The following is a 9,346-nucleotide window of genomic DNA, read 5'->3' on the forward strand; positions in this document are numbered from 1 at the left end:
CGGCGCGGCCCCGGCCCGCGTCCTCCGCCGCCCCGGGCCGGGTTTCCCCGCGCTCTCCGCGGTTGCGCGGAACAGCTCCGGTGGCCGCAGCGGAAGCCAGCGCGCGGCGCCGTGGCTTAGTTGGTTAAAGCGCCTGTCTAGTAAACAGGAGATCCTGGGTTCGAATCCCAGCGGTGCCTGCGGGCCTGGCGGGCGGCGCCCCCGCCTCTTTTGGCCGTCCCGGTCCCGGTCCCGTTTTGCCCCCGGAAAGCGGGAGGACGGGCTTCGCGGCGCCTCGACCCCGCTCTTCTTCACTGTGCGAGTGGGAGGCCAGCGGGAAAGGGGCCGGGGTCGCCAGCCAGGCTGCTGCCCGAGGCGGAGGCAATTCTGGGGACCACGAGGAATACCTGGAAAGCGACGCCTTGCCCCCTAGCCGCCCCTTCCCTGAGCCCGGCACCCCCCCCAGGCCGGCCCCCACTGCCTCGTTCTGCCCCGTCCTTCGACGCAAGGAGGCGCAAGTGGGGGGGAGGCCCGCGATGCCCGGGCAGCACTGGGGTGCCCCTCCGAGGAAATGCGCGGCCCGCCAAGCGCCGGGGCCAAACCCTGAGCTGCGGCCTCCTCGCATTGCCACCTGAGACCCCCGGGCTGTAGCAGCCCTGGTGCCCCCCGTCCCTGTGGGGCTCGTGTGGGGGCCTCTGCTTCCTCCGGGGCGGCCCTCCCCCTCCCCCTCCCCCCTCTCCCACACGGAGGATGCTCTTCCCAGAGGCAAGTATGTCCTCATCTGGCTGCTGCCTGGGGCATCTTCCCAAACTGAGCTCTGTTCTCCAAGACGCCCCTTCCTCAAAGGTAGCGCCCCCCCGCCCCCCCACACACACAAATGAGCCTTCTCCGGAGCACCTCCTGGGATGAAAACACTTCCCCGCAAGCAGAGCGCTAGCAGAGTGGGGGGATGCTTCCCCCCCCCCCCGCAGCTGTCGGTCTGTGCAGGAGGGGGCATTCCCGGAGGGCTCCACCAAGCTGCGCCCATTCCAGGCCGCTCTCCCCGCTGGGCCTGCCGAGCTGGCCGGACCAAGGTCCTCTTCCTTGAGATCCAGATTTAGGGGAGGGGTGTCGGGGCACTTCTGCCCTGGGGCCAGAAAGCAGACTCCAGGCTCAAGGCAAGACAACACCGCTCCCTTTTATTGGGGTCCTCCTGCCCTGCGGCACCGGCCTCCTCAGCGGCCGGAGAGCAGCGGGCCGTGCTGGAGGGCCCGGGTTCCTCGCTAAGTGATGGTGAGACGCTGTGAGGCGGGGATGCCGCAGCTGCCCTTGTGCTCCTCGAAGAGCTGCTGCAGCGCCTCGACGTAGAGTGCGTGGAAGTGCTTCACCTCCTCCTCCGTGGGCTGGGGGCGCCGTGGCACGGAGATCGGTTTCCCCACTGCAGGAGGGGCAGAGGGAGAGAAGGGGAGAGGCCGCTCAGAGAGGCTCCTAGGAAGGGAGGCAGGGGGCGTCGGGTGGGGGAGGGCGGGAGACCCTCTCCGAAGGCCAGGCCGCCTGCCTGCTGGTGCCTAGGCGGCGGGACTGTGCGAAGCAAGAGGGGTGCGAGCGCCGGTCAGGGAGGCCTCCACGATTCTCCCCCTCGCGCGGAGCGCCGGGGCTCAGCCCGGCCATCCCGGAGCTCCAGGAGGGCCCAGAAATGCAGGCTGGCGCTGGTCCGCATCGACAAAGCAGAATCCACGAGTTCCCCTCTTCCACGCAGGCCTTGCCCCCGTGCAAGTTGACGGGGGATGCTCCGCTGTGCTGGGGAGACCTCTTTCCCCCCAGCTGTCCGAGTTGTGGCTGAGCGCAGAAGGAATGGGGGTGTACAGCAGGGAGGGGGGGACCGTGTCCGAGCTGATCAGAAAAGGCGGCATGCCTTGTGGATGGCCACCCCCCCCCACGCAGGCGTGTGCCGAAACGACCCCTTGCGCATGCATGGGGGCTGGGAAGGGGCACCCAAGGAGCCACCCAGCAGCCTTTGGTGGCCAGCCATGCTGGGGGGCGGTTCTCACCTACAACTGTGATGGGGGACGCCAGAGGCAGGATCCCCCAGAGGCGACTGCTGAAGAGGCTCCGTCCCCGAAAGATGCAGGGCGCAAAGCCTGTGAGCTGCTTGAAGCGAAGCTGAAGCCACCGGCCGCAGCTGCCCTCAGGGAACCGCACCTGCTGGAAAATGTCGTTCTCCCCGAAGGAGTAGACGGGAACCAGGTCTGCCCTGGAGGGGGGGCAACGCAGGCGTGAGGAGAGCCCCCTCCAGTACCGAAGTGGCACTCACCTGCTTGGCTTGCTGGCGGATACAAGAGGCGGGAGAGGGGAAGCATCGTGAAAGCGACAGCTGTCTGGACTGCACCACTTTAGTGTGCGGGTGGAGAACAGCTGGAAAAATATCTGCCTCCCTGCAGCTGGAAAGCTAGCAGCACGGGGGAGAGGCTGACCTGGCTCCCTGCTTTGCTGGCCCTCCTCCCCGAAAGACGGTGAGAGGGTGCTGGCTGTGGAGAGGAACCGCGAAGTCCACCCCCGCCCGCCGGCAGCGCCTCCCCCTCGGCCCTGCCGCACCCTGGGTGCCCCTCAGGAGTCCTGCCCCTGCCTCGCCCCCCCACCCGGCCCTCTCTGTCGCGCACGCGCACGCGCACGCCTGCCCCGGCCCATACCCGTACCCGTGCTGCAGAGCCAGGCGCACGAAGCCTCGCCTCCGGAGAAGGTGGACGCGGTGCTCCCCGGGGGCGCAGTCCAGGGACTCGGCTGCCCCGCCCACCACGATGACCACGGCCCGGCCCGGCCCGCCTCGCAGCAGGGAGTCCAAGGAGCGCTTGTGGACCGGAACCATCCCTGGAACAGGATAAAGACGGGCCCTGAAGCAGGGCGATGGCCGAGCCGCTCTCGCCCCACACGGCACGGCGCGGGGGCTGCGTGACTCGGCCCCAGGCCGCCCCCACTGGACACCAGTCATCCTCGGCTGGTGTCTGGGCCATCCTGCCTGCTTCCTCTGAAGTCCGGAGGCGGCAGAAGAGGACTGCCCCACCTCCGCCAGCAATGTGGCCACCCCCCCCCCCGGCTCCTTTCATTCTCTTGTTTCCTTCCTCTGGGTATGGCAAATAACATTTCGCATGAAAGGCTGCTTAGCAAAGGGCGGCACTTGGCCCTCCGCTGTCCTTGGCACCCGCGTCCCACAGCTGCGCCCTGTGTGAAGAGAACGCTGGGGGCTGAGCTGCATCCTCCGTTATAAGCAAGAATTGCGGGGAGGGGTATCGGTTCTAAGGTTGACGCTCCGAAAATGGGCCGGCGGAGTCATCCGACACTTCACAGTACAGGAGAGGAGGAGCAGGGATGGTCCGTGCCTGTTTTGAAATTGAAAGCCAAGGCACGAATGCCCAAGATGCATTCCAAAAAGGAAGACGAAGACCGTCTGCAGAGATTCACTGGAATTCCAGGAAAAGGTCTCTCCGTGCTGCATGGGCTACGGCAGGGCCTTCGACTGTGTGGAGCGCAAGAAGCTAGGGTGGCCCGGAGTGTGTGGGGTGCCTCTGCCCTTGATTGTCCTGAGGCTCAACCCGTATTGTGAACGGGAAGCTACAGTTAGGACATGGAGAAGCGGAACGGTTTCCTGCAGGCAATGGCATCAGACGAGGGTGTCTTGTTCTCCCCTCCTCTGCAGGGAATGGACCTCCCCGTCTGTTCCATCCGTCTGCAGATCAGGCCAGAAGGAAAGCCGGATTGGGAATCAGGTGGAGGCGTGAACATTGGCAGAAGAAACACCACTAATTTAAGACATGCAAATGACGCTATTTTACTGGCAGAAAGCAGCCGTGACTTGAAAGAGGTCCTGGAGAAAGTGCAAAACAGCCCGCAGCTGCACGTCAAGAAAACAAAATCATGTCCACAGAAGAATTACATAATGTTACTGTTAACAAGGAAGAAATCAGAATAGCAAAGCCTTCCACATGCGTCGGCTCAGCCATGAATGCAAAGGGAGAGCACAGCCAAGAAATTTAAGGAAGACAGAGACTTGGAAGGGCTACCAGGAAGGGACTAGAAGAGATCAAGTGTAAAGACCTTTCACTAAAGACCAAGGCTAAGATCATCCAAACCATTGTATTCCCCTTCACAATGTCTGGGTGTGAAGGCTGCACAGTGAAGAAAGCTGCTAGGAAGAAAACTGATGCACTTGACTCGTGGTGCTAGAGGAGAGCCTGGCAGATCCCTGGACCCCCAGCAAGACGCGCGCGCAGGTCCCCGAGCCGGCCAGGCTGCAATTCCCCCTGGAAGCACAGCCGACGGAACAGAGGCTGCCGTGCTTCAGCCACAGCGTGGGAGGGCCAGGCTCCCTGGAGAAGGCCATCTTGCTGGGGAGCATGGAAGGCAGAAGGTGACAGGGAAGATGAGGTGGATCGGATCTGTGACGGAGGCCACAGCCTCGGACTTGGGAGCGCTGAATGGCGCTGTCCGTCACAGACAGGAAGTTTTGGGGACGCTTTCGATCACGGATTGCCTTCAGGCACAGATGACCTGGCAGTGCGTAACGACAAATGTTTGACGAGCAAGCCCAGAGCAGTTTGACATGTACAGGTGGCTGGCTGGCTGGCTGGCTGCCCCTCCCTCTCTCCCTCTCTCAGATTAAACTTCACGGGCCACGCTCTCCATTGGCACAGCATCCTTTGGGGTGGGAACAGCAGAAGGTCGTGTGAGGCCAGGGGACGGCTTAGCCCGCACTGCGCCCTCCCGGCGGCACAACATGAATTTAGCTTGCATTAAAAATGCAGCCCCCGGCCCCCCGCCATGCCAGCCAGTTTTGCAGCTCCCGCCCCCCCGTCATGCCAGCCAGTTTTGCACTTGGGGCAGCCCCCCGGGTCTCTTCTTAGACATGCCCTGAATGGTGGGCAGGAGGGAGGGTGGCTGGTTCCCGGGGAGACCGGAGGGGCGGGACGGAAGGGGTTTAAGCCAGCCAAGTGGGGCGCTGGGGGAAGTGAGGGGCACAGGAGCCGCAGCACTAACTCCGGTGGGGGCACAGGAGGTGTGGGGATCCCCAGGTCTGGGGTGCCCTGCCCCGCTCGCTGGACTGTGCGGCTGCCTCCCTTAGGAGGAGAGGGGGGTCAGTGAGGGGACTCGCCCAAGCAGGCCCTGATCCCCCCCAGTGCCAGCCTCTGTCCTCTGTCTCCTTCCCTGGTGCTTCACCCAGACAGGAGAAAGCAGCCATTGCGCAGATCGCGGGGGCAGCCGCCCCCCAGCAGGCCCCCTCCTGTGCATGGGATGCTGGGACCTCCAGGCCCCCGAGGGGGAGCGACGTGGCCAACGCACCCCGGACCGCCCCGCACCCGCTTCCTGCCCGCTTTCCACGCTTCCCTGAGCGCTGCCTGTGCAGCTGAGCGGTCAGAGGGAACGGAGGCACTGGGATTGGTATTTTTGTATAGATCTTATGGATGCTCATTATGTTGTTTTAACGCTGTGACCGTTTTTAAGCCGTTCTGAGAGCAATGCGCTGGGAGAACGGCAGATAGGCAAAGGAACGGAGGAACCAAAGAAGGATGACCAGCCTCTGCCGGGGGGGGGGGGGCAGCTTTTGCTGAATGCAGATTGCATAAAAGTGAGCACTCTAGACCCTTCTAGACCCTTCCATGGACTGTTGCGATGCTCTCCTTCCCTGCGATCGCCTTGGCCTCTGTGCGGAGCCCAAGACTCGACTCGCGAGGCGGCACGTGGCTAGTTTAATTAGACGGACTCCTTCGACTGTATGTGGCGTTCAGTGTGTGCGAGACCTTTGCCTTTCCTTTCTTCCACTGCCCCCATTGTTAACGCTGGAACATGAGGGGTGGCTGCAGCCCCCAGCCTCGGAGGGCCGTGGGCACCCTTGGCGTGCCCGGGGAGCCTGCAGGCGAAGGCCGCACCACGCTGAAGTGGCTGCCTGCAGGCCCGGAGGGGGCAGCCTCGGGAGCGCAGGAGGGGCGCCTGATGCCGGCCACGGATCCCTGCCCTGCCCCGGAAGCCCTTCCCCGGGGCCACGCTCGCAGCCAGCACAGCTCCTGGCATGCCGGCTGCAAGGGTCTGGGGTCCCAGCTCTGGCCTCGGGGCAGGTTTCCGAGGCTACTGGCATTCCGAACGTCCCGGAGCCGCCCCGATTTCTCGCTAGACCCTTCCTCGTGGGAAGGCCTCCTGATTAGAAAACTGCCGTTCGTCTTCTTGGGAATTTTCTAACGATTACCAAACGATGGGTTTGGTAAGGGAAGTCCAAGGCACCTTCGCCCCTATTTTGTCCTGGAGCAGAGCCGAAGGGAGGGCTCCTCAGCGGTGGGGCACAGAAACGCTCCCATGACTGGGCAGACTAAAGCGGGTTCGGAGAGTCACCCCACGGGGGCAGGGGGGAGTCACCCCCCACTGGCTGCCCCCGCCCACCGGCAGCCGGGCCTACCTGAACTCATCATGTAGTCCCGGTACACGGGCAGGTAGAAGAGGCCGGCCAGGAGGGCCAGGCTGGGCCTGAGGCCGGGGAAGGCGAGGGAGAAGCCGGTGCTCTCGGTGCAGAAGGTCGCGAAGGCTCCCGCGCAGATGATGCCGTGGGGGTGGGAGCCCAGCACGTAGTTCCGCGTGGGGGGCAGCTCTGCCGTCTTCACCAGCTGAGAACGGGAGGACAGAGAGCACCCGTAGCGGCCACTGCACCCTTCCAGCAGGGGCCAGCTGGAGCCCCCCAGTGCCCTCTCTGGCTAGCCCCCCAGCCCCAACCAGTGACTTTCCTCCAGTTAACTATGGGGTGCTGTGGGGAGGAGCCCCTCCTGTCCCGATTCCTACCTGCCACAAGAGGGGGCACAGCCCTTCACCCACTTTCTCCACACCACCCGCCTCTCTCCAGACAGGACATCTTCAAACACTTGTGCCCCTCACGGTGTGGGGCACAAGTGGGGATTTAGGTCCCCTGCCCCTCACTGTCCCACGTTGCTCCCCACCTTCCGTTCCCCCTCAGCCTTTCCCAGTTTACAGCTGTGAGTTGGCAGAGGAGGAGGAGCCGCTGAGATGCCCGGAATTGCAGCCCCTCGCAGGACCCCTTCTAGCCCCCACTAGTTGTTCGTTAACTTTAGACCATCTACACCCCGACTTCTTTCCTTCCAAGGAACGCAAGGCGGCTTACATGAAGCCTTCCTCCTCCTCCTCCTCCTCCTCCTCCTCTGTCCTCAAGAGCACCCTGTGAGGTGGGCGAGCCAGGGGGTCTGTGAGTGGCCCAGAGGCACCCAGCGAGCTCCATGGCCGAGTGGGGGCCAGAGCTCAGCCCGCCCGAGCCCCCCGGGCCTCCTGCTTCGCCTGTGCTCGCCCACGGCCCCCCTGCCAGCCCACCTGGCCCACGGAGCAGGGCGAGGGAAGGAAGCCCTCCAGGTGCCCCGCGGCATCCGGCCTGCGGGCTGAGGTGGGTCCCTGGCCCGCAGCTCCCGCTTCCGCACCGCCTGACTGGAGAGGCGACGCGGCAGCTCCACACTCGCCCAGGCGCATGTCTTGCTGACCGGGCCGCTGCCCGCTTCGGGGCCGAGGGGCTTGGACGGCACGGTCCCTCTGGGGTGCCCATGCGCGGGTCCCTGATGGGCGCTTCACCACCTTCCTCTCAAAGTCTTGGGAGCCGAGCGCAGCTGAGCCCTTCCAGCAAGCGTCCTCCTTCAGGGCAGCCGAGCCCCCCCCCCCCCCGCAGCCCTTCACCCACCTTGATGGGGAAATAGTCCTTGTGCAGTTCCCAGATCTTCCAGCGCCTCATCCAGTCACTCCGGCGCCCCCCTACAAGGCACAGGATGTGGGAAGCTGCGTCAGCTGAGCTGAGCTGAGCCGTCGGCTCAGGCCCCCACAAGAGCAGTGCCGCTTGATGGAGCCGGGGAGGTGCATGCTCACCCCCTCCAGAAGAACAGGCGGAGGACCGGGGGCTGGCTCAGGCCTGGGGCTGGCTGAGTCCCGCGCTCTGTTCCACTTACCCCCTGCTGCCCCCGGAAGAAGCCGGCAAGCGGGGCATGAACGCACGAGCCCCACCCACTGGCGTGTGGAGGCCAGCAGGGGCGGCCCACAGGCGCCCAGACTCATCGCCGCGGACACCCTGATTCTCCCCCAGAAGTGGGCCCAGCGCCCCCCAAGCTGGAGACCGTCGCAACAGTTCCACACTTTGCTCTTCCCTGCTGGAGGCAGGCTGCCTTTCCTCTGTCCCACATCAAATCCTGCACCCTCTATTCAGCTCCAAGGGGAGACCCCACTCGGGCCTGGGGCGGAAAGATGGAATCCTTGCTGGCGTTCTCTCTGCCAGGCGAACTTTCACAGGACTCCATCAGGGCCCCCCATCGCTCCCTCTTTTGCTAGGCCAAACGGCCCCACAGGCCTCCTAAACGGTGGGGTCTCCCTTTTCTGCATCTTCCCCGCCTCTCAGAATCCTCCGGAGCCCTTGGAAGGCGCCTGAGCACTTGCCCGAGGCAGCATTTGGGACAGGCAGCTGGGGACGAACTGCTCGGTGGGGTGCGGGGGGGGGGGACGACAGGATGGGGTGAGCCTCTTTCCACCTCGGGGAAGCCCTTCGGCCCCCGGATGTGGTCTCGGGGCAGAAGGGGGGCAACCACTCACCTCTCTCTGGCGTGTCCCAGTCGCTGATCCACCAAGCCAAGTAGAGCACCGAGATGGGCCAGTAGGAGGTGAACAACAGGTACAGCAGCAGCGAGGCGAAGAAGAGGCCTGCGGGGGCAGGTCAGAGGCCGCCCACTCCAGCAAGGCCCAGCGGCGGCCCCCCAAGGCCGGCTTGCCTGCACGCACCCCCCGGCAGCATCTGGCCCCCCCCAGCCCCTCCAGGCCCCAGGCCGCTCCTGGGGGGCTGCAGGGAGACTGAGCCCCGGCTGGCTGGCACCCCCAGAAAGCACTGGCGTGAGGCCACGTCAGTGGGGGCCGTGCCCGGGTTCTCTCCTTGTTAGGCCCCGTGGCCCTTCCTTGGCAAGAAGTGCGGCAGATTCAAGACTAGCGGGAAGGAAACGGCATGGCCCGCTCTGAGCACTAGGCTACACTGTCGGAGAAGAGCAAACTGGGAGGGAATGCACTCCCCCAATCCATGGGGCAGAGGTTCGGAATGGGGAGGCAGATTTAGGCAAGCTGGGGGAAGGTCCTCCCCCGATGCTGCCATGTCAGAGGCCGCAGTCCTGAACCGGAGGACAAGCTCTTCTGCATTCAGGGGGTGCCCGGGGGGGGGCACTGCCTGCCCTGCCTCAAGTGGCAAAATGGGGCAGACCGTCCCAGGACTCCTGCCCCCACCCCCACTGCCCCCGCCCCGCAGTCACTTACCGAAGAAGAGGAAGGTGAGCACCCACTGGAAGACGCTCAGGACCTGCAGGGCCTTCCGCACCCTCGCCAT

At 64.7% G+C, this 9,346-nt stretch overlaps 1 protein-coding gene and 1 non-coding gene across 2 annotated transcripts; one reads left to right on the top strand and one right to left on the bottom strand.

The window, feature by feature from the left end:
- Positions 1–105: 105 nt before the first annotated feature.
- On the top strand, positions 106–179 carry TRNAT-AGU. The gene has a single exon. It is a non-coding gene; the product is annotated as a tRNA-Thr (tRNA).
- A 1,062-nt stretch (positions 180–1,241) lies between these two features.
- MOGAT3 (monoacylglycerol O-acyltransferase 3) lies at positions 1,242–9,346 on the bottom strand. The gene is made up of 7 exons (XM_044426784.1): positions 9,277–9,346; positions 8,572–8,679; positions 7,676–7,746; positions 6,401–6,605; positions 2,655–2,826; positions 2,010–2,212; positions 1,242–1,396 (listed from the first exon to the last, which is right to left on the bottom strand). The coding sequence occupies exons 1-7, from the start codon at positions 9,344–9,346 to the stop codon at positions 1,242–1,244; spliced, it is 984 nt and encodes a 327-aa protein (XP_044282719.1).

The sequence above is a fragment of the Varanus komodoensis genome, unplaced genomic scaffold, assembly GCF_004798865.1.
Source record: "Varanus komodoensis strain SLA01 unplaced genomic scaffold, ASM479886v1 scaffold182, whole genome shotgun sequence".
Lineage (NCBI taxonomy): Eukaryota > Metazoa > Chordata > Lepidosauria > Squamata > Varanidae > Varanus > Varanus komodoensis.